The following is a 24,551-nucleotide window of genomic DNA, read 5'->3' on the forward strand; positions in this document are numbered from 1 at the left end:
CTCACAGATCTTGGGAGACAGACCAGTCCTTGCTTACAGACAGCCCCCCAATCTGAAGCAAATACTCACCAGCAACCACACAACAGAACCATTAACCCAGGAACCTATCCTTGCAACAAAGCCCGTTGCCAACTCTGTCCACATATCTATTCAGGGGATACCATCATAGGGCCTAATCACATCAGCCACACTATCAGAGGCTCATTCACCTGCGCATCTACCAATTTGATATATGCCATCATGTGCCAGCAATGCCCCTCTGCCATGTACATTGGCCAAACTGGACAGTCTCTACGTAAAAGAATGAATGGACACAAATCAGACGTCAAGAATTATAACATTCAAAAACCAGTTGGAGAACACTTCAATCTCTCTGGTCACTCGATCACAGACCTAAGAGTGGCTATACTTCAACAAAAAAGCTTCAAAAACAGACTCCAACGAGAGACTGCTGAATTGGAATTAATTTGCAAACTGGATACAATTAATTTAGGCTTGAATAGAGACTGGGAATGGATGAGTCATTACACAAAGTAAAACTATTTCCCCATGGTATTTCTCCCTCCCACCCACCCCCCACTGTTCCTCTGATATTCTTAGAGACTAACAAATTTATTAGAGCATTTATTAGAGTTAGTCTCTAAGGTGCCACGGGTACTCCTTTTCTTTTTGCGAATACAGACTAACACGGCTACTACTCTGAAATCTGATATTCTTGTTAACTGCTGGAATTAGCCTACCTTGCTTGTCACCATGAAAGGTTTTCCTCCTTTCCCCCCCCCCCCGCTGCTGGTGATGGCTTATCTTAAGTGATCACTCTCCTTACAGTGTGTATGATAAACCCATTGTTTCATGTTCTCTGTGTGTGTGTGTGTGTGTATATAAATCTCTCCTCTGTTTTTTCCACCACATGCATCCGATGAAGTGAGCTGTAGCTCACGAAAGCTTATGCTCTAATAAATTTGTTAGTCTCTAAGGTGCCACAAGTACTCCTTTTCTTTTTGCGAATACAGACTAACACGGCTGCTACTCTGAAACCTTTGATAATACTGTGGAAAAAGGGGAATTTCAATGTGACTTAGCCAGAGAGCTAAGCCTCTAAGAGGAAAGTGCTGCAACTCTGGGAGCAAGGGGGAGGCTATGGAGTAAATGAATAAGATGATGGGATGAGCAATTGCAGGAAGGGGTGTCAGACCATGAGGCAAGCTAATCTCCAGATGGGCCAGTAGGCGGTGCCAGAGCTCTAAAAGCATTCCTTACTACAGCTGGGTATTGGCCTCAGGCTGAATTTTTATACAAAGCTTTAGTAAAAATTAAATTTATTAAAATTTTCTGAGAATGAAGCAAGTGGAAAAATGGGTAGATTTGCTAACATAAAATTTCCCATCTGTTTTTTGAAGAGTCTCTCGGGTTGGAGCTAGGGTTTGAAATTTGACAGGGTCTTGTGGTCAGAGATTTGACTAAGTTATGAGTCACAGAATTTGGTTCTGGCCTGTCTCTAAATATTGCTCACCATATGTGTTTATAGTAAGGTTGTCCTTTTGCATGAGGGTGTTTCAACTTGTGATTCTAAGGGTTTTTTGCCTGATATCATTTTCTTTACACAAACTGGTTTAAAGTCCTAACTACCAAAACCACAAACTTGAAAACTTGCTTTATGTAAAAAGGAATGTTTCACTTCTAAGTTGTTACTATCAGAGTGAAAGTGACGATTACTACATATAATGCCAGTTATTTAGCTTTAACTTTTATTAGGTATGCGTATGCACATGTAGCAAATCATTGCTTTCAGTGAAAAGAAACGTCCTATTCTGATGGTAGTTTCGTCATAAAATAATCATACCTATTGTAAGAAGTTAATAAGCCAAAAGTACTGTCTGAAAATGACACCTCCACTTTGCTCAGTTGGCTTGTGGCAAAGCTGTATTTACCATCAAAAGACATCTTTTAAAAAAATAAATAATTTCTAAAAATTGTTTTATAACCAATCATTTCCTAGTCAGAATGAAGATGGCTAGTTTATAAGATGAGAATGGTAGTCTCCTGCAATATCCTTGCTGTTCCTCAATAGCTTATGTTTGGGAAGCACTCTGTGCTCCTTGGATGGAAGGCATTGTGAGTCTAAAACATTTTTTTTTTTAATACCACCACCATAAATGCATTTGAGAGTCACTGCATGGGCAGCAGGACACCTGGAGAGCATGAGGAATTGCACTATAGTTTGACATCCATAGATGACAAGATGTGAAGATACTTGAAAATTAGTCCTTTTTTCACCCTGCCATTTCCCCACAATATGTGAAATGTGTGCTGTTGTCAGTATAACATGGCATACAGCTGAGTCTTTCTTGGCTCAAGTTTGCATGTTTTCACATGGAATAGGTTTGAAGATTATTTCAGTGTTTTCCAGCAGTACAAGATCATATCTGCACAGTTGTGGTCTGCATAAAGAGAATAAATAAACAAAAGAAGCCATTAATATAAAAATAAGCTACCCTCTTTTCTTTGTTCACATGTCCTCTTATAGCACTTTAGGGATTTGTATAGAATGAGTTGTCTGTAGTATGCTTAGGAGGAAAAGAGGGGCTGGTAGGTGAGGTGGGGTTGCTTCCTCCCTATGCTGTGGATCACAGGAATATTTAAACCAGATTTTTTGTGACATTCTGCACTGGAAAAATCTCTTGCCTCTCTTAATGATAAAAGAAAGTGATAGCAGCAGACTGACCCCCATCTGCATTGACTTCATCCTCTGGGAAAGTCTTCTCTAAGGAGAAAGTGGCTATCTCCTAGGTGACAGCTGGGGTGAGAGGCTCATGAAAACCAGGTATATCAAAGGACTGGATATGGACCTGGGACTTGAAAAGCAGGGAGTGAGGAGATCTGAGACACAGAAATGAAGAGGTGTCACAGGCTGTCTCTGGCAAGAGAGAGTTGGAGAGAAGAGACCTGGCTTACTAGAAACAGAATACATTTTCCTTTTTATTCTGTAGCTAAGCCCAAAGTGCCTGATCTAGCAGAATTTATGAGAAATCTAAATATGCAGTTTATTCCTTTTATTTTACTACCATTTTCTCTCTATTGTTAATAAACCTTGTTTTTAACACAAATAGATGATCCATGGCCTGTCAAGAAATTTCACACAGACTGTCCCAAAGATAAGAAAACTCCTCAGCCTCTATATGCTCAACGTTTGTATTTACTTGCATCACATTTATTTTCAGTATAGTATTGAGCCTTAGGCAATGTCCTTGTAACTGCATAAAGGGCCTGTACTTCTTTCCAAGGCCCTTATTTAAATCTCCTTTTAATCAATGCAAATTTTGCCTGAATAAAACAGTACATTGAGATCCCAGATTACACATTTTAGAGACAATAAACCAAATTCTGTCTTCAAGCATAGATACAAAATTCTCAGTGACTACAATGGGAATTGTATGTATGAATTTGAGGGCAGAATTTGACCGCAAAATATATGTACGGTAATTAGATTATGTGGTCTAAATGTAATTCTTCTGGCCTCAATCAGCCCGGTAATCCACATGAAACATTTAAAACCATCTAATTTGCAAGTGTGTAGATTGTTAGTAATTATCCACTTACCTTTCTGGATTTGTAATTGATCTTAACCTCATTTGAAGAATCCTGAGTTTGCGCTTTGGGCCTATTACAGACCCTGTGGAAAATGCCAAAGAAATTCTTGAAATTTTTTCAAAATCCTGGTCAAATCCAGCTAGCACACTAGCTTGGTTGTATTGTTGAAAAGTTGCAACTTCACTAAACAGAAAGCAGACAATTTAGAATATACTCACTAAAAAGCAAATCACATTTTGACTAGATTCTGTGTAATATTCACAATGGAGGTTATGGAGAAGTGCCAGGCTCTTGAATTCCTGCTGATTTTTCTGAGAGTGGGCTATGAATTCAGATTCCCAGATCCAAACCTGTTCTTACAATTTTGGTACCCAGTCCCCACCAAACCCCCAAGGCATCTACTTTTCTGGTCTTGTTCAGAGGTGAGCAAAAATCTCATGAGAAGGGTATGATTTTTATCATTCAAGAGGGTGGATATCTTGGGAAATCATTTGATTTCCGACACCGTAGACTGAAATCTAGTTAGAACAGCTCACAAGATTTTGGTGTCGTTGAATCTGACTCCAAAATAGAATCTGAGCTTGGACTCTGCCTTCAACCTGAACTCAAAGTCGTAGATTAAATCCAATCATGGTTCAAACACTGCCTTTTATATGGACCTATATGTTCATTTAGGCAGCCATGTATACTGTATAACATATGCTAAATACAAAATTCTATGTTAAAAGTAATGGAGTACTTGTGGCGCCTTAGAGACTAACAAATTTATTTCAGCATAAGCTTTCGTGAGCTACAGCTCACTTCATCGGATGCATTCAGTGGAGTGCCCCAGGGGTCGGTCCTGGGGCCCGTTTTGTTCAATATCTTCATAAATGATCTGGAGGATGGTGTGGATTGCACTCTCAGCAAATTTGCGGATGATACTAAACTGGGAGGAGTGGTAGATACGCTGGAAGGGAGGGATAGGATACAGAAGGACCTAGACAAATTGGAAGATTGGGTCAAAAGAAATCTAATGAGGTTCAATAAGGATAAGTGCAGGGTCCTGCACTTAGGATGGAAGAATCCAATGCACCACTACAGACTAGGGACCGAATGGCTCGGCAGCAGTTCTGCGGAAAAGGACCTAGGGGTGACAGTGGACGAGAAGCTGGATATGAGTCAGCAGTGTGCCCTTGTTGCCAAGAAGGCCAATGGCATTTTGGGATGTATAAGTAGGGGCATAGCGAGCAGATCGAGGGACGTGATCGTTCCCCTCTATTCGACACTGGTGAGGCCTCATCTAGAGTACTGTGTCCAGTTTTGGGCCCCACACTACAAGAAGGATGTGGATAAATTGGAAAGAGTACAGCGAAGGGCAACAAAAATGATTAGGGGTCTAGAGCACATGACTTATGAGGAGAGGCTGAGGGAGCTGGGATTGTTTAGTCTGCAGAAGAGAAGAATGAGGGGGGATTTGATAGCTGCTTTCAACTACCTGAAAGGGGGTTTCAAAGAGGATGGCTCTAGACTGTTCTCAATGGTAGCAGATGACAGAACGAGGAGTAATGGTCTCAAGTTGCAATGGGGGAGGTTTAGATTGGATATTAGGAAAAACTTTTTCACTAAGAGGGTGGTGAAACACTGGAATGCGTTACCTAGGGAGGTGGTAGAATCTCCTACCTTAGAGGTTTTTAAGGTCAGGCTTGACCAAGCCCTGGCTAGGATGATTTAACTGGGACTTGGTCCTGCTTTGAGCAGGGGGTTGGACTAGATGACCTTCTGGGGTCCCTTCCAACCCTGATATTCTATGAAAATACAGTGGGAAGATTTATATACACAGAGAACATGAAACAATGGGTGTTACCATACACACTGTAACCAGAGTGATCATTTAAGGTGAGCTATTACCAGCAGGAGAGCAGGGGAAGGGGGGGAGGGGAAACCTTTTGTAGTGATAATCAAGGTGGGCCATTTCCAGCAGTTGACAAGAACATCTGAAGAACAGCGGGGGGGGGGGAATAAACATGGAGAAATAGAGTAGCATCTGTGTTAGTCTGTATTTCCAAAAAGAAAAGGAATACTTGTGGCACCTTAAAGACTAACAAATTTATTTGAGCATAAGCTTTCGTGAGCTACAGCTCACTTCATTGGATGCTCAAATAAATTTGTTAGTCTCTAAGGTGCCACAAGTACTACTTTTCTTCATGGGGAAATAGTTTTACTTTGTGTAATGACCCATCCACTCCCAGTCTCTATTCAAGCCTAAGTTAATTGTATCCAGTTTGCGAATTTATTCCAATTCAGCAGTCTCTCGTTGGAGTCTGTTTTTGAAGTTTTTTTTGTTGAAGAATTGCAACTTTTAGGTCTGTAATCGAGTGACCAAAGAGATTGAAGTGTTCTCCAACTGGTTTTTGAATGTTATAATTCTTGACGTCTGATTTGTGTCCATGTATTCTTTTACATAGAGACTGTCCAGTTTGACCAGTGTACATGGCAGAGGGGCATTGCTGGCACATGATGGCATATATCACATTGGTAGATGTGCAGGTGAAAGAGCCTCTGATAGTGTGGCTGATGTGATTAGGCCCTATGATGGTGTCCCCTGAATAGATATGTGGACACAGTTGGCAACGGGCTTTGTTGCAAGGCTAGGTTCCTGGGTTAGTGGTTCTGTTGTGTGGTGTGTGGTTGTTGGTGAGTATTTGCTTCAGGTTGGGGGGCTGTCTGTAAGCAAGGACTGGCCTGTCTCCCAAGATCTGTGAGAGTGATGGGTCGTCCTTCAAGATAGGTTGTAGATCCTTGATGATGCATTGGAGAGGTTTTAGTTGGGGGCTGAAGGTGATGGCTAATGGCGTTCTGTTATTTTCTTTGTTGGGCCTGTCCTGTAGTAGGTGACTTCTAGGTACTCTTCTGGCTCTGTCATTCTGTTTCTTCACTTCAGCAGATGGGTACTGTAGTTGTAAAAATGCTTGATAGAGATCTTGTAGGTGTTTGTCTCTGTCTGAGGGGTTGGAGCAAATGCGGTTGTATCGTAGAGCTTGGCTGTAGAAGTCACCTACTACAGGACAGGCCCAACAAAGAAAATAACAGAACGCCATTAGCCATCACCTTCAGCTCCCAACTAAAACCTCTCCAATGAAAGATCTACAATCTATCCTGAAGGACGACCCATCACTCTCACAGATCTTGGGAGACAGGTCAGTCCTTGCTTACAGACAACCCCACAGCCTGAAGCAAATACTCACCAGCAACCTTTCAGTGCAACAGTAATTAACGTGCACATGTGATCGTACTTCATGAAGGTCTCTCTATATATGGATGGATATTTAAAGATACAGATCCTGAATAAGTAATGTATAATGTAGTATTTTAACCAACTTTGCCCTGATCAAAAGTTTTTAAAAAATGTAGACGCTGCTTTGTTATTCCACCACTAGTGGATTATGGTGGCAAATTCCATTAAAAATGTAAACATGGAGATGTAATTGGAAATGGGCAACATTTTTGGAGTCTAGCATTCAATTTGATGTGCTTTATTAGCATATTTAGGAGCTATGAGAAGGTCAGCAAGATGAAACCCTGTGTTTATGTGAAAAGTATTTACAGTTTCACCAGAATATGTCTTTGTTCCTTCATGCATGGTGACTGGCGGGTTATTAAATGCTTAGAAATGCATGGAGTACATACCATGAAACGCTAGAGAGTTTTAGATATGCAAGTAAATCCATCATAAGCAGCATATGACTCAGAGCTGAAGGAATATGCAGCTAGAACTTCCTTGACAAGTCATTGAAGAGTCACTGAAAAACTGGTCATGCAGGAAATGTCTGGCTGTATCAAGATTAGATTAGTCTCACAAATTTCCATAATCACATGAATCACCATTTCACCCTTGAGAATAATGCAGTGTTTCTGGAGATTATACTCTCAAGGCCAGATGCTCAACTGGTGTAAACTGGCACAGTTCCACTGGAGTGACATAGTTTGATTAATTTACACCTGCTTACGTGGGATTTATCCCATGAGGTGCAAGCAACCCCCAACTCCTGTGTGCTTGCCTCCTGCCAGCACCAGGGGTTGACTGGCCTAAATTACTTGCCAAGAGTTTTGGATCTTGAACCCAGTAGGACTTACTGATTGATTGTGGATTCTGCTGTGTTCCCAGCTTGATCTGTTAGTTTAATTATGAGGGAGCCTCTTCTAATAGTTTTGTTCCAGATAATAATATCCACCAAGTAATGATGAACTGCAAGGCAGAGGGAAAGCACAGTTAGATTCAACTTCTTTCCTTTCCTGACAAAGTGCTTTGGGCTGGAAGCAGAGCTGCAGATGGAGCACATTTTCTTCTCATTTATCTAACCTTTGTGTCTTACTTGTGTTGTTTCTTTTCACTCACAATTTTCAGTCTCCCTCTTGCTTGTCATCTCCTAGCCCCTTCTCATTTGCTTCATTTTTTTGCCCCTTGACATGCTCACTCTTCTCCATTTCTCACTGTGCATTCCCTTGCAGTGGACCTTTTCCTTTCTGTTGCCACTCTACGCCATTTACTCTCTCCTAGCAGGCTCTCACTTGACCCTTCCACATGGTTCTTTTCATATGGGATTCTTTCCCCTCTGCATGATGTAGATTTCCTTAGTTCTCCAAAACTTCCTTTACTGCTCTTGAACTGCCCACCTTGTCTACTTTGACTCTCTCAACTAGCCACTTTCTTCCTTCTAGCCCATCTCCTCTGCTGTTGCACTGCCTAGCTAAGCATGCTGTCTCTAGCTGCTCTACACTTTGCTCTAGGAATCATTTTGAGGCAGTTCTGTCTATGGCCTGTGCTATACAGGAGGTCAGACTAAATGAGCACAAGGGTCCCTTTCAGGATTGGAATTTATGAAATTTTCCACTGTTCTGTTGTCTGCTCTCATATCTTTTTCTCTCCCTTTTCTTTTTGATTCACTTCAGGATCTTTCCCCACCTTCTGGGGTGGGTACATTCATAGCGCAAGAGTATATATACTGAATGCCACTTGGGACAACCTGGTCAATTGTCCTTGAAACCAAAATGGCCAAGAGTTTCTCTGCTGCTGAGACAAAAAAGACCAATGAAACCTTGCAAAAGGGCCATCTTGGCATTCTGTGTGTTGATGGCAAATGTAAAACCGGAGCATGGAACATCTGAACATTGTTTGAAACAGCTAACATCCTCCTTCTCATCCAGCAGTTAAAAACCCTGAATTGAGATCTGTGCTTTATATGAAGTGCCCTGGCCAGGAAGCTGTGAAAAGAAAGCTGAGAACTTGATGGGTTGCGCCAGCAAAGTGTGGCTGTTGTACTTTTGCCTAATGCCTGACAGGTATTGGAGGATTGGCGGGAGATTAACTGAGCAATTTATCAGCATGTGATTCCATACCAACTGTGGGCATCTTCCCATCAACATAGTGTATGGTTCCACCAACACCAATGATGTGGCTGCAGATTTTTTTTACAAGCAACTGCAGATAGTCTTAAATGAAACCCCAAGAAGAGATGATCCTGGGCACCTTTAATGTCCTGGTAGAAGAGGATAATGACTCCTGGGCAAATTCACTTGGGAAGTTGGGTATTCAGTATTTGTGCAGCACCAAGCACAATGACATCCTTGTCCATGATTGGGGATCCTAAGTGCTATAGTAATCCAAATAATAAATAATAACATGAATGAGCAGCAATGGCTGGAATTTGCAGCTGCCAGTGACATGATCACTGACTCATTTTTCCATCACCCCAAGATTCACAAGCAGACATGGTACAGCCCAGATGGTTTCTCTAGGACTCTTATTGATCGTGACTTCGTTAACAACCATTGGCAGTCATGGATGTAGGAGTTTGCAGAGGCATCGAACTTGACACTGAATCATCAGCTTTAGCTGGCAAAAGTGCACCTCTGACTTTGACATCAGCCAGTTAATGGGCCAAAATTAGTCCAACTCAATTAAAACCTCTTATTACAACCAAGCTATCAAAAAAGAACTAGATAAATTTCTGGAGGATAGGTCCATCAGTGGCTCTTAACCAGGATGGGCAGGGATGGTGTACCTAGCCTCTGTTTGCCAGAAGCTGGAAATGGACAACAGGATGGATCACTTGATGATTACCTGTTCTGTTCATTCCCTCTAAAACACCTGGCATTGGCCACTGTCAGGAGACAGGATATTGGGCTAGATGGACCTTTGGTCTGATCCAGTATGGCTGTTCTTATGTTCTGTCATCCATTCTGAACTGCATAAGGCCATTGAAACATTAGAGACTTAAGTCTCACTTCCTGTCACCTGGGGAGGAATGGTATTGTTTCAAGTTGTCAGTGCAGACTGCTGCCAGCTCAGTGCTGGGGCTCGTCTCTTCAGATGTCATCCAAGGCTCAGTGAGGACATGCTCGCTCACTTCAGTCGCAGCTAAGAAAAAAGTGAGACTACAATTTCAGTCTTTAAAGATGTTTGTCAAGAGCAAAAGCAAAAGCTGAATGGGTTCAGCTTTGGAACATCATCAAGTCACTTTGTAAGAACAATAAGGAATCCTGGTAATCGACTCAGGCAGCCAGTGTAGAACCGGCTGCCATCAAGCATGATCTCCACACCCTCTTTTCACCTTTGCAGTGTTTGTGGGGGAAGGTGGAACCGGCTTGTCCAGTAAAGAATCAAGATGGCAGCATTAGCCACTATGCAAGATCTGTTGCATCGATGGGGAGATCATTTCAATATGTTCCTCAATTGTCTGCTGCCTGCAGTCCCTTTTCCATTTGAAGAGGGCCAGGAAGAACCAGTTAAGAACCTTTCTTCAACCAAGATGAGATCTGAATCACAGTCCTAAGAACGGCCATACTGGGTCAGTACAATGGTCCATCTAGCCCAGTATCCTGTCTTCTGACAGTGGCCAATGTCAGATGCATCAGAGGGAATGACCAGAATAGGCAATCATCAAGTGATCCATCCCCTGTCATCCACTCCCATCTTATGGCAATTAGAGGCTTAGGGACACCCAGAGCATGGCATTGCATCCCTGACCATCTTGGCTAACAGGAATTGATGGACCTGTCATCAATGAATTATCTCATTCTTTTTTGAATCCTGTTACAGTTTTGGCCTTCATAGCATCCCCTGGCAACAAGTCCCACAGGTTGACTGTCTATTGTCCAAAAGCTGTAGTCTGGAAAGGCACCAGGGGTTTGTAACATCACCCATAAGTTGTTGAAGACAGGTCAGAGTATTGTTGTACCATGCTGCATAGACTCCTCCAGACCCTCTGGCATGCTAATATCATCCCTGATGATTTGAAGAAGGCGGTTATTCTGCCTCTGTTCAAAAAGGGCAATAAGGCAGAATGTAGCAACTACAGAGGTATTATACTGTCCCCCAGAGGGAGTCTTCAATTCCATGTTAATGTTTTGAATCAATAATGTACTTGGTGGCAAAGGCTGGGATACTCAGTGTGCTCTAGACCTGGTCATTCCACTGTCAACCAGATCTTTACCTTAAGGCAGCTTTTGGAGAAGATGGCTGAATTTAATAAACTGTGCATCAGTTTTTATAGACTTCTGTCAGGCCTCTGATTCAGTGCATCAGGTAAGCTTATGGGGTCTGATGACGTGACTCAGCGTCCCTGGGAAGATAGTGTCATTGAAAGAAGAGCTCTATAATGGAATGGAAAGCTGCGTTCAAGTCCATGGCAGATACATGGTATGGTTCCTATCTCTGTGGGATTTCAACAAAGCTGCATCCTGTCACCATTGTTGTTCAGTATTGGTACTGATTGATGGATAAACTTGAGGATGTGCCTTTTGGTGTTGCGCTGAACACCATTCTGCTTCGAGGGCTCGAATATGCCAATGATATTGCTGGCTCAGTGTGGTGAATCACTGCAGCTAATGGCTGATCTGGTTGGGCAAGAAGCAGTGAGCATTGGTCTGGCTATTAATCTGGTTTAAACCAACTCCTTGACCATCATGCAGCGTCCAGCTCCAGATTACACCCAGCTCAATATTAACCTGTTTGGATGGGACTTCAAGCAGGTGGTGACTGTCAAATACTTGGGAAGCATCACAAACTGTGCGAGAGAACCATGTTTCGGGCCGTTCAACACCCTCAGTGAAGGCATTGGGACATCAATCTTGCTAAGAAGCTGCAGATCTATAGGACCATGGTTATACCAACTCTATTGTATGGCAGTGAAACATGGGCACTGAGGAAGGCTGACAAATGGTGGTTACATTTTCATTTATTATCGTCTTCGTCAGCTGCTCCATATTAAATGGGAGGAATAGATCAGCAGTGAGGATATTCATAGCTGAACCCAGCAAATTCCTCTATCAGTGCTGTTTTGGTTTATTGCTTTCTTGGTATGGACATATTATTAGGATGGAAGACCAATGAATTATGAAGCATGTTTACCAATGAATGCTGCTTACATGGCTGGGGATCATGTGGTCACCAAAAATTTCAGTGGCGCAATGAGATCGGCTGGATGTTCAGTCTATGTCTATTGCTGTCAGAATGACTTAAGGACCTAGTCAGAGAGTGATCCAGTTGATGCTCAGTCTGCAAGGAGGCTACATCCTTTTGGGATTTGCCATGAGGATGATGACAAATCTTTCACCTTCCTGCTTAAATTATTCCCTTCCTTTTTTTTCTTACCATTTCCAGGTTTTTCACCCTTCTGCTCAGTCCTTTTCTCTCTGCTCCTTGATTTCTTCTTAGCCACTCACTCTTTCTTTGTTTCCCAGAACACCCTTTCCTCAGTCCTATCACTCCTGCCCAGTGAAGTGCCAGCTTCTTCTCAAATAATTTATCCTTGCTCCTGCTTGCTCCAGTCTCTCTCCTCCCGCTATCCCTTCTGTCCAGCCCTGTGCATGTGCTTCTTTCTGCCCAGGTCAGTCCCCTTTGTATCTCTACATGGTGTCTTTTCCCAGTCCCTGCCTGTGTACCCCACAGTTTCTCTCTCTTGTTTTTGAGGTTGCCAGGTATTTTTTCCTTGTTCTTTATGGAAACAAACTTGAATTTTTTTTTTATCTGTTTAAAGCCTGATTCTGCTCTGAAATGTGTCTCCCTATAAAGGCACCTTTTCACTCTGCATACTTGCCCTTGTGCATGTTTGCTGTCCGACTGGTTTGTTTTAGGGGCTAAAATAGGTTTTTGCTACTTTTTAATCCTATTAAAACTAAGAGCCCCCCTAGCTCTAGGACAGTGAGCATGATTCTCTTCCAGCTCACAGATCACATCTGTTAGCCAAGCAGCGGCTTCAGAACCACCTCCTGCCCCCAGTCACACCAGAGCAACTCTGAAGACAATGAGAATTGTGCAGATTTAGCTGAGCTCAGAGTCTGGCTGGCAGAGTCTTTCCCAGTGATGAGGCAGGAGAATGAAAGACTCTCCAATCCCTGGCAGGACTGGCAGTTGGACAAAACATCTTGGTATTCTTACACTGAGCATAATGACAGGTTTCAGAGTAGCAGCCGTGTTAGTCTGTATTCGCAAAAAGAAAAGGAGTACTTGTGGCACCTTAGAGACTAACAAATTTATTTGAGCATCCATCATTCATCCGATGAAGTGAGCTGTAGCTCACGAAAGCTTATGCTCTAATAAATTTGTTAGTCTCTAAGGTGCCACAAGTACTCCTTTTCTTTTTACACTGAGCATATTTTCTCCAGAAGTCACTGAGGTTATATTGACTCTTTAAAAGCTGCACTGCCCCAGGGGAACACATCCTGCCTCTCTGAGCTCCTTGGGAGAGTGAGGGAGGGTGCCTACTACATCCTTATGGGATGGAGCCTGCTCATCTGCAGCCCACTTCCTTCCCATGGTTTGAGGCAAGAACAGGGGAGGGAACACCAGTTGCACTTGGCCTTTGTTTGGGTCGTATCAGCTTTGGGTGGAAGCTCCTTTTGTCCTCTTCCCACATGCTGCACACTCACATAATTTGACTTGCCAATAAACATGGGGCACCACCATGTCATTGTACAGAGTCACTGTCAGAGCAAAACTGCGTTTTACAGAGAGCCTTCAAGGATGACCTGCAAAGGAGTTTTGGAAAGTTGGTCTTGTATTCATTTGTATTTGTGTATGATGGATTAAGAAGACCTGAAAGGGATTTACCTTAGAAATACCAGGCATGTTTAGTCTGGTCTCCCTGGCTTTGCTGGAGATCTCCCCGATGTTTATTGTGAACTCTAGCACTCTGAAGAGTTGGGAGTGCTGAATCCTCTGTTAGCCACAGTGGCAATCAACAATTGAGTTATGCGAGTGTTAAAGCAAGTTAGTTAAAAATGCCTTCCTTTCTCCAGTTTGCTCCAGTTCTGCTTCCTGGATTCTTGTGATGTCACCATTTCCCTACTCTCCAGTCACCATGGAACCTTCCAGCCTACACAGAACCTGAATTTCTCATGGGGAAAAAAACCCAAGCAGATAAAGTTAAAAAAACAGAAAACCCAACACCTGTCACTGCTTCATCATCCATCATAAAGCTGATAAATACCTATTGTTTTTCCTTTGCAGGTCACCTTTAACAGTTCAATCTCACACACAATTAAACTCACTGGGATGTATGCCATTGACTTCAATGGTAGTAAGATTGGACCCCAAGACAGTTACTATTTTTTCCTAGGCTTTATTCACATATCACCAAATTTACTAGTTCTAAAAGGGAAACTGGTCTGTTCCTGTGTGTGTCTCTACTTAGCTGATAACGAAAGATTTCACTGTGCCAAGTGTGTCTGCCATTTTGGAGCAGAGCGCTATTATTGCAAATGGACATGCATTTTATCCATCAGCTACAAGCTGTGAAACACAATGACAGCTAACTGACTGTTCTGAATTCGATGTAAGTGCTGTTGCTGACAGAGAGTCCTCAATGCAAAGTTGAAGGAATGTTAATCACTCACGGCAGAATGGTTCTTCGTCCGATGTATCAAAAAACACTTTAGTCACTGGAGGATTCTTTAGCATTAAATAGCTTTTCCACTTATCAGCATAATAACCTATAGACCACAGTGTGAAAATTCAGCATTAGATGACTGTACAAGACCAAATGACTGAAAAGAAATCAAGTTAGTGTTTGATTTATACGAAATTGCTTTTCAGCCACAAGGTGAATATTGCAATTAGTTACTGATAAAAAACAGCATAGACAATATCCCCAATACTCTGTATACTCATATGAGTAAGCTAAGCCCATATGTTAGTGCTCACAGGAATGAGGCCTAAATATGGCTGTTTTCTGTCCATCCCATATTTTAAGAGCCATCCTTTTTTAATATCTGCTGTCTCTTGTCAAGACAAGTGTTGCTCAATAGAACAATAATCTCCCTTACTTTGGAAGTTTATTTCCAGGAGCTCAAGTATATTTTCTAGAGCCAAAGTTTCCAAATATGGGAGCCTAAAGTTACACTCCTAAATGTGTATTTGGACAAGTAAAACAAGTGATCTGATCTTCAAAAGTGCAAAGCATTCAGCAGCTCCTGTTGAAGTCAGTAAGGGTTTAAGATGCTGAACGCCTCTTGGAAGTACTCAGCACTTAGCAGGAGCATGTGCTTATCCCCCATTCAGCTCCCCAAAGGCATGTGAATTCTGCTCTGCCCCCCAGAAAAATCTACAAGTTCTTGATTTGGCTGTTCGGTCTCCTGGTGAGTACTGATCTGTGCAGTAACTGTGATGTGAATGTACAAAGACTAAATGAAGCAACCAAATCCATTTTCACTTGTAACGTAAGCTAGGATTTATACCTACCTTTCCTGATGTGAAATGGTGTCATCTCACCCACCCACCCGCAGAAGGAAGCAAAGACTATAGGTGTTAAGGGACTTTGCAAACAGCTCTGTCCCATGAGTCCTTTGGCAACATGTACCAGAATGTTTGTTATAGGTTACCTGGCGTAACATAGGGTACAGTGTGATAGGCAGCAGTATGAGTCCCTTGGATTGTTAAAAACCATCTCCAATACACAGCTTTTATTCACATTGGACACTGCATCATCCTTACCCAGGACGGGGCATGGCATGGGCTGGAAAGCCTCACAGCTGGCACACTTGCTGTTCCTGTAATCTCTGTATGTATTACAGGGGTATGCAGTGATGTTGCAGCTCTCTTTCAAGGATGACAGGAACAGGAAAACAGACCTCTGATGGTCACATTTAAAATACTGTGATCCTTGTTGACACAAAGAAAAGGGATATTTCATTAGAAATCTGTGTATGGCAGGCAAAATGTTAGTGCAACAGCAAAACAGCATGCACCCTGTTGTTGTGACAGAATCACTGTCCATTCTTAACACGAGATGTTCACAGGGTCACGTTAAATCATGTCCAGCAACTTGATGTAGAGCTGCACATGCTGTAAAGCAAGAAACTCTGAGCCAGCGCAGCTTGTGCAACTTGCACTATAAATCAGATGGAAGGATGCCCTAAGTGCTCCAGGCTGCTTCTGGGCTTGATACAGATTATCCCCCACTGCTTCTGGGCCAGAGACACTGATTGTCCCCCACTGCTTCTGGGCTGTCAACCGGGACATACCTGTCCTTACCAATGAACAGGGGCTTAGAATCTAAACAGAGCCTCAAGTAATCTAACCGCAATGGACTTTCATGAGACCAGGCCCAAAAGTATGGGTATGTTTAAAAACACTGTAAAATGGCACCTTCATACTCACCATACACTGTCTGCTTCATATGTACCTTCAAGTCATACCTGTCTATAGACTACAAGAAGACTAGCCTATGGTTAGCACTGCAGAGCCACTGCTGGTTTGCTCAACTATGGATTCTACTCTGCCTCATGAATTAGCCACCCGGTTCTTAGCTGGGGTTGTCACCTAGGTGGTGCATTCCTTTTGCATAAGCTCTTGTCATTCCTGATAAAAGCTCTTATAGAAGCAACTGATTCCATGGACTGTGCTGAAACACACAGCAGTGTACTAAAACCTGCCTCAAAATGCCCAACTCTCCAGTTTGGCATGCTGGTGACCTCATAGGAACTGTAAGGAAGTTCTGTTAAAGAACTACAAACAGCAGCAGAGGGATTCAGGATGTGTGAGAAGAACCAGGGCAAAGTTAAATTCCTGTGTGGGCTACCCTTGAAAAATACCGTAGAGCATTACAGAAAAGGGCAGTGATGGCTACACTAAGCAGCATAAGAGATCTGCACTCTGAAGCAAAACAAGCTTCATCCCACCATGAAAAGTCCTTTGAAAAATGTTTCCATGGACCATGACTCCTTAGTAAGTTTGTTGCCCGATGTATAATAGTGCAGGGCCTGGCATCTGTCCCCAGCACACATGCTGCATTTTTTTCCTCTCTTCAATGGGTGATTCTAGATGTCCTCACTGCCAGGTGCTAAAGCCTCAAATTGCTGTCTCACAGTTTAGACACATGGTTATATGGACATGATCTCAATGCCTTACCAGGGCAAGTGGAAATTTACACTGCAGAAACATTGCTGTTGGTCTCAAATGTAGGGGTTTGCTGCAAATTTCAGTGTTTTCTGTAGAATTTAAATTTTTGTTTAAGATACACAAGTTTATATTTTTTTAGTGCCTGACTAAACACACAGCAAGAGCCAGTACCTCTCTGAAGAGCTTATACAATAGAAGAGACTAGACAAAAGGCGGGAAGGGAACCAGAAGCACACAAAGGGGAAGTGACTTGCTCACGGTCACATACTAGCTCAGTGGCAGGAACAGAACACAGGTCTCCTGAATGCCACACTGTCTCTCATTGCCAAGACATGCATCATTGCCTCAGTGTTGTCTTCTGCATTTACCCTGTTCTCTGCACAGGTTCTGGGGACTCATTACTGGTAACACTTTTGCTTTCACACTGAATTTGCTTTTTTTTTTTTTAAATAAAAAATCCCACATCTTCTAAACGTTTCTACAAGTTCTGGGGGGTAAACTTGCTTGCTGAATTTATGCATGCAAATTTGCTCCACAGCAAAATTCGATCTCATTCGCTCACTTGGAAGAGAGCAGAAAATCCAGGATGAAACAGGAAAAGGTTATGGGTCAGATCCTCCTCTCGTGCAAATCAGCATGGCTCCCTCGACTTCAGTGTAGTGACCCCCAATATACAGCAGTTGGGGATCTGACTTTTGGGTTGTTTTTCAAAAAGTTGGTTGTGGATTTTTTTTACTGTCAGTGTGTGTTTCCCCCACACTTCTTTGGGTGATTTGTTGAAAATATTTTATCCTAGTTTTCCCAATGCAAAGTATATTTCATTACCAGAAAATATTGTTTGTGGACAGCCGGGCTGGTCGGTTCCTCCATTGGCATAGAAGTCTATATGTCCTAAAGCTTCTCTGTAGCCTAGTCCTAATCAAAGAAAATATCATTTTTAGAAAGAATCTTAAAGTGCCGGGAAAAGGAATTTCAGATGAAGAATTAGGAACAAATAACCTGGATTCTTTTAGCATTGGCAGTCTCAGCTGTGCAAAAGATTTAGCTTCCTTAATCTATTTATGCATCATTGAACTAAAAGACAATGACCCCATTGCCATATTTTAGATAATGACATTAAATGCCCACAATAAGACAATGTGTGTGACGTGCATGATGTGTATCTGGGCCTATCACCTGCAGAGAAACCATGGGAGGGGAAAAGATAAGTTAAATCTCTGTGGTTTTGTGGCCTTCTTAGGGAAAGAGTTTGCCAGGCCTTCAAGAAGGCAAATTGATGGTCCAGACAGTGGTGACCCTGGTCTGTCTTCATACCTTATCCAAAGGTAGATCTTGGACTCACAGAGCACCTTCTAGAAACTGCTGACATCCCTCCTCCATGGAGGAGGAGAAAATCCATGAGTGGATGGTCCCCTCCATGCACAGATATGGGCCAGGGCTTGATCTCATGCAGGGAGGTGGATTCTGAACAGGATCTGAAATGAGTACGGAGCTAGTGGAGCTGTGCACAATGTGCAAGAACAGGGTGATACTGCTTTGTTAAGGGGAGACACAGCCATTAGCATATGCTGCTGGAGTCTGGCAGGTGGGTCTTGAGTGCCATGGAGGAGAGCGATACAGTAGTCTAGGTCAGAGAAGTCAAACGTATGGGTGTGGGTTTCAGCAGAGGAGGAGCTGCAGGGGGCAATTACCAAATGGTGATGTGATTGGGAGACAGTGTGGGAAGAAAGGTTCAGAATCCAGGATGATGCCAAGGATACAGACTCACCTGGTGAAAATATTCTTGGCCCAAGGAGAATAATAAAGGCAGGCAGCATAATGCAAAGCTGTGTAATGCCTTCCAGCTGAGGACCACAGGGCAGGTTACAAGCAGCCATGGAGTTTTATGTTATTAACACTATGTCCAAGGGAATGAAATGGTTCAGCTTTTCAAGTTGGTGTGATTAGCTTTTGCTATTTTAATTCCTGGCTCTAGTTCCTTAGTGATCTGTGACCACTGCGAGCAGCAGCGCTCCCACAGCCAGGCAGAGCTGGCTCCGAGGTGCTACTGCACATGAGGGTGCTCTCCCTTTGCCAGCACACAGCTGAAATCCTTGCACTTAGTGGAACACAAGGACCGCTCTGCCCTCCCTCTCCAGGGGCCATAACGCCTCTCCCCCGGCTACCAATGCAAGCTGTATCCCATGCAGGTCTATAGCAGCACACGTGCGCCTTCTGCAGACCTAGGAACTGCCAGTGTTCCCTCAGGGGCTGTGCAGCTTGGCTCCACCCAGGTCACTGAGTCCTCTGGGTTTGGCTGTTGAGATACGTCCTTTTAAACCAGTAACGCATCAGAAATAGCTCTGGGGTGAATAATGACCCATTTTCTGACCTTTGCAGAATGGGACCCACCTCACCCCCCCCACACAGCCTGGGCGTAACCCTGTGGTCTGAGTTAGATCACTGCCCCCTGCAGGCACAGTGTTCCAGCCAATGAGAGAGGAGCCCAGGCATTGCCTCACAGTAGCCTTCTCACTCCTGCAGTCCAGTTTAGTTCCTGGATTTCCATCTAATGAAACACAGAGAAGGAAGAAATGAAATATTACCATCAATATCAGAATGAATGACATCAACAAACTGGGCATCTGTAGGATCTAACCTTTCCTCAGGGGGTTTCCCATTAAATAAGGGGCCTGCTGGGTCAAGACCTGAAATGCAAAATGATTATTATGGCATGACTGTAATGTGGTGCTATTTAAATGATTCTCTATATCCCTGTGAATGGGCAGTCCCCACTCCACCCCGGATACCGCACACTCACACATTGGGTTAGCATCTGAGAACACGCACACTGTTACAGAGTTTTCCCTCCCTCCTAGTGAAGTACAAAATATAAGCCTCAGTCTGAGCCTCTTCTTTAGCATAGGTTCCTAGGGCTCCTCCTCAAGACCCTGCTGTCCCTACTCGGAGTTCCTTCTTCCTCAGAGAGGCCCCAAGGCAGTTTATGTTCTTGGCATGTGGCTGACAGGGCTCACCATGTCTGCTCTGAGGGCTAGTTAGCAGAAATAACTACAACTTCATGTAGGGTTTTTGCACCTGACACTGTTGCATAAGGCCTATCAGTGATGTAATGCTCCATGTGTTCAGAACACAGGACTGGCACTCAATAACTGACTAATCTACGCAGCACTCCTGGAGCTCACGACAGAAAGTATTATTCAGTGTTTGGGTAAATGGAGGCAGAGAGCTGAAGTGATTTGCCCAAGGCAGGAGCAGGGATTGAGAAAGAGGCTTACCTGTTATTCTCCCAAGTTTGCCATTATACAGCTGTCCCACAAACCCAGAGATATGTGCTCCAAGACTAATTCCTATCATATAAACAGAGTCAAGTGATGCTCCGTCGGCCTGTGATTTAAAAATGTCCATGATCATAGGTCACAGAAATGTTAAGCACACAAGAAACATCAAGAGCAGGAAAAGGCCATCCAGCTGGTGCCAGGGATAACGTAAATAGCCTGTCCTAATTTTACCTGCCAGTTCTTCTCTTTTCCCCAAATGGAGGTGTCTTTTGAGACATAATGCCCAATGCAAATTCCACTGAAATGAGCCTCCTTTTGTCCACTGAGGTTGTTGTGCTGGTGAGGTATCTCATGCTCAACACCCTTTGGTGATGTGAATGTGATAGCTAAACATTTCCGGGCCCTGACTGTGTTTTCCTGGGACAGCAATTATGCACGGAACAGTGTCTAGTGTGTGTGGCTGCTATGGCAACACCAATAATTAATAATAAACCCCAAATTGCCAGCATGTGGTTTCAGAAATGTATTTGCTAATTCAAATATCCTAATGCAAGTTGCTGCAGCTCATGGCCTCCCTGCAGCTGTTAACTAATCTGTGCAATATGTCACAGGTGCTCATGTTAGTCTGGTCCTCCATAAAAATGTCCTGCCCTGAACACTTTTGACACATGTTCTTCAATCACACCAGTGTTCCCAGTCACCAGTTAACAGCCAAGTGAAATCAATAAGACTGAAACAATCGTATAATATTTGGTCAAAATAAGAATGTAAAATAACATTTAACACCTTAAACAAAGTAAAATCATATTTTCATTCACTTTTTTTCACTTTATCTGTTGGAACCCTGATGTTTCATCAGATAAAGATTGCTCCAGTCAGAAGGTGATAATCATTATGTGGGTAACGAGAGGACAGGGAGCCTGTTGGATGTGCATAAGCTTGAATGAGTCATCATTGTCATCGTTACCTGTATGAGGCTATCTCCTATTTGCAGGGGGAGTGTAGCTCAGTGGAACACCTTTACATCCTGATCTACACAGAACATTCAGTACCCCTCTTTACATGGAGAGCCCACTTAAGTGCATGTAATTCAGTGTTATACGGTCCTTACAATCATCTCATTCATATTTCCTCTGCCATTCAAGTTGGTAGCTTCACATTTAAAACCATTAATCCCTGGATGTGAATTGAATTCAAGTATAGTCTCAGGGACACATTTCTGAAGTGGCTGCGACCAAATCTGTACTTTTAATTGTGCAACTTTAGGCACATAACTTTTGGGAATTTGAGTTTAGAGAACAGTGTGGAGGTGCCCCCAAACTCCAACTGGTGCATGCCAGTCTCTGTTACACATCCAGCTGCCTAGTTTGTGTGTTCAAATGTGCACCTGCAAATCTGATTTCTGGGGCACTTGAAATGTATGTACCTCAGATTAGAGGCTTTTAAAAAAATTGGTACTCCAAGTTTAAACTGAACAAAGCTGTAAAATGCTAACATGCAAAGCCAAAGTAAAGATTTTGGCACTGCATATATTTGAGTTTACAGTAATTAATGCATCTCTTTAAAGAACAATTTGCTATCCCTAAGATCCTGCTGTATTACAATACTTCCTTTACTCTGTTAACACCACCACAATTATTATAAACATCTAACTTACCAACATTTGGTCTATAAGTGTCTTCAAGAATTCAGCAACTTTCTTAGTGTTGCTAGAAGCCCTGTGATAGAGCAGAGTCGTAGCCCCGCGGTTCCAATCTACAATGATTATGTTCATGTCTTCCACAGAGAGCAAGAGATGTACTGCTTGTTGTATCCAGACTGGGGGAGAACCTGTGGGTCTGTACCCATGCACAATGAGGATAGTTTTCTTGGTCACATTCAGATACCTGGAGCCAGCTGAACTGAGTGTTTCAGCACAGTTCTGGTTTTGTCTTGTGTACAGCATTAGTTTCACTTTCAAGTCTGTGCCAGTCAAAGCACTGCTTATACCTAGACCTGTAAATGCAGGACATTGTTCTTCTGTACCTGAAAACAGGGGATGGCAGGTCATTATTAGTCAGATTAGAGACAATAAACTTCTCTGCCTTTTTCCCCATCAGCAAGACCCCATCGCCAGTTCCATCCAGTTCCATCCCTTTGGGTCACTCATTTCCCTCCTTTTTCCCTCATCATCTGTACTACTGGGGCCATCATGGGAACTCAGCTTTAGTTGCAGCATCAGGATGAGAGCCTCGGCCTGGAGCCAACATTACAGTACTCTCAAACTTCTGGCCATCATCTTTCCACTTCCTCTAGTTCTATGTATATAGCTGTTCTGTTCATACCCTCTGAAGCCCCTGGCATTGGCCACTGTCAGAAGACAGGATACTGGGCCATATGGACCATTGGTCAGATCATTTTTGGCAATTCTTATGTTCTTATATGTTCTGTACACTGTGCCCATCACCATTGTGGCACCTGAGTGCCTCCACATCTAGGATGGACATATCAGAGCCCTCATAAACCATGCTGTCTATATATCAGTACAAGGTCATGCCACCCAGTGAGCACACTTCAGCACTTCTGTCTGACAGCAATATTAATTGCTTCCTTTGTGATGCCTGGACCTGCTGATGAAGAGATTTTGAGCCAAATTCAAGTGAGGTGCCAGTGGGCACAACCCTAGTTACCGAATGATGACCCTGAGGCATTTGTGACAACCTTTGGGAGGGTAGCCCAAGCCACTCAGTGGCCCCTTGAGCACTGGATTTTGATGTTGGTGTCATGTTTGAGGGGGCAGGCACAGGCAGCCTATTGGACCAAGAGCAGACCAAGGACTACAAGCAAGTGAGAGTTGTTATTCTAGACTATTTAGCTATTAATGAAGAGATGTATCACCAGTAATGTAGGTCAGAAATGTATCCCAAAGCACTAGACCTTGTGTAGTAGCCCAATGCCTGAAGGAACATTGTGGGCAGTGGGTTCACTCTGAGCAGTGGTCTAGGGCCCAGGTTGCCAAGTTTATTCTAACTCAACAATTTATATGGCTATTACCAGCGAAAGGTCGAGAATGGATGATGCAGCCTTGGGTCTCTGTCAGACACTGTGTGACTGATGGAAAATTTCTTAGTGGTCAAAGGATCCCTAGATGCAGAATTTCCCAGACCCTGAATGGCCCATAGGACTGACCAAAGGGAGGCATGGGACGCAGACACTAAGCCTCTAACTGCAGCTCACAAGAGGCCACATTTAGGTCCAGGAAGGCCAGGCCACCTTCTCATCATGGAGAGGCCCAAGAGCACAATGAGGTGGGGTTAGGGTGGGGCCTCACCTGAATGTGCGTCTTATACCCCAGTTGACTGAAACAGGGTTCTAAGATAGAGTCTCTCGCACCATCCCCCAGAACCAAATCTACCTCTGACAAAGAAAGATGCCTCCGAAGCCAGCCCAGTGACCTGCGACTCATGTGGGCAGCAGGGACATCTAAGGGAAGAATGCCCCCTGTGGAGTGTGAATGTGCCCAGGGCTGGACCGTGGAGATGTGCACCCATAAGAAAACTCCCCACAGATTGATAATGCTGGTCTGGGTACAAGAGAAGAGAGTATAAGGACTCCTAAGCTTTGGGTGCAGCCAGACAGTAGTTCCTGCATCCCTGGCTGGGGAAGATGGCACCCCAAGAGAGACAATCTGCACACAGTCCATGCATGGTGACGGAAGAGCCTACCTCAGCCAGCAGTTACAACTGACTGTGGGCATGCACACAGAAACCATACCTGTGGCTCTGGCTAGAGAAGAGGCCTACTCAATAATAGTGGAACGAGACTGGCCTTTTTTTCAGCAAGTCATGAATGAGCTCACTAGCCAGAGGATTATGGACTGGGACTGATCCCATTGCATGTAAGATGCAGGCCTAGCACGACTTGAGGGCCAAGCAGACCTGGGAGAGGATACCTCGAGAGCAACCCAACCAAGGCCAGAGGTGGAGAAGGGGAAGATATCCACCCTGGACCTAGGGCTCCTACTGCAGGCAGGAAACTTTGTTCAGGCACAGAGGGATGACCCCACGTAGAGCTGCTCCCACAAGCAACTGACCTCTGTAAATGGAGAAGTGACATAACCTCAGTGCCTGGAGCACTACCCCCATTTTGTGCTCAAGAAGGAGTACCTATATGGCATTGAGCAAGACCAACAGTCTGGGGAGATGAGAACACAACTATCAGTGCCACACAAATACTGCCAACCAGTCATTCAACTCGCACATGACATCCCTTGTGCTGGGCATTAGGATTGGGAGAAGACACTGTCATGGGTAATGGCCAAC

General features: G+C 43.6%; 1 protein-coding gene across 1 annotated transcript; it reads right to left on the reverse strand.

Annotated features, from left to right (window-relative positions):
- Window positions 1-1,883: 1,883 nt before the first annotated feature.
- On the reverse strand, window positions 1,884-22,757 carry LIPH (lipase H). The gene is made up of 10 exons (XM_043492651.1): window positions 22,697-22,757; window positions 21,908-22,275; window positions 20,248-20,356; window positions 19,558-19,659; window positions 17,798-17,887; window positions 15,566-15,733; window positions 14,470-14,565; window positions 7,708-7,819; window positions 3,601-3,774; window positions 1,884-2,441 (listed from the first exon to the last, which is right to left on the reverse strand). Exons 1-10 carry the CDS (start codon window positions 22,755-22,757, stop codon window positions 2,354-2,356), a joined length of 1,368 nt encoding a protein of 455 aa, XP_043348586.1. The 3' UTR covers window positions 1,884-2,353.
- Between the last annotated feature and the right edge of the window lie 1,794 nt (window positions 22,758-24,551).

Source organism: Dermochelys coriacea, chromosome 9 (assembly GCF_009764565.3).
Source record: "Dermochelys coriacea isolate rDerCor1 chromosome 9, rDerCor1.pri.v4, whole genome shotgun sequence".
NCBI classification, from domain to species: domain Eukaryota; kingdom Metazoa; phylum Chordata; order Testudines; family Dermochelyidae; genus Dermochelys; species Dermochelys coriacea.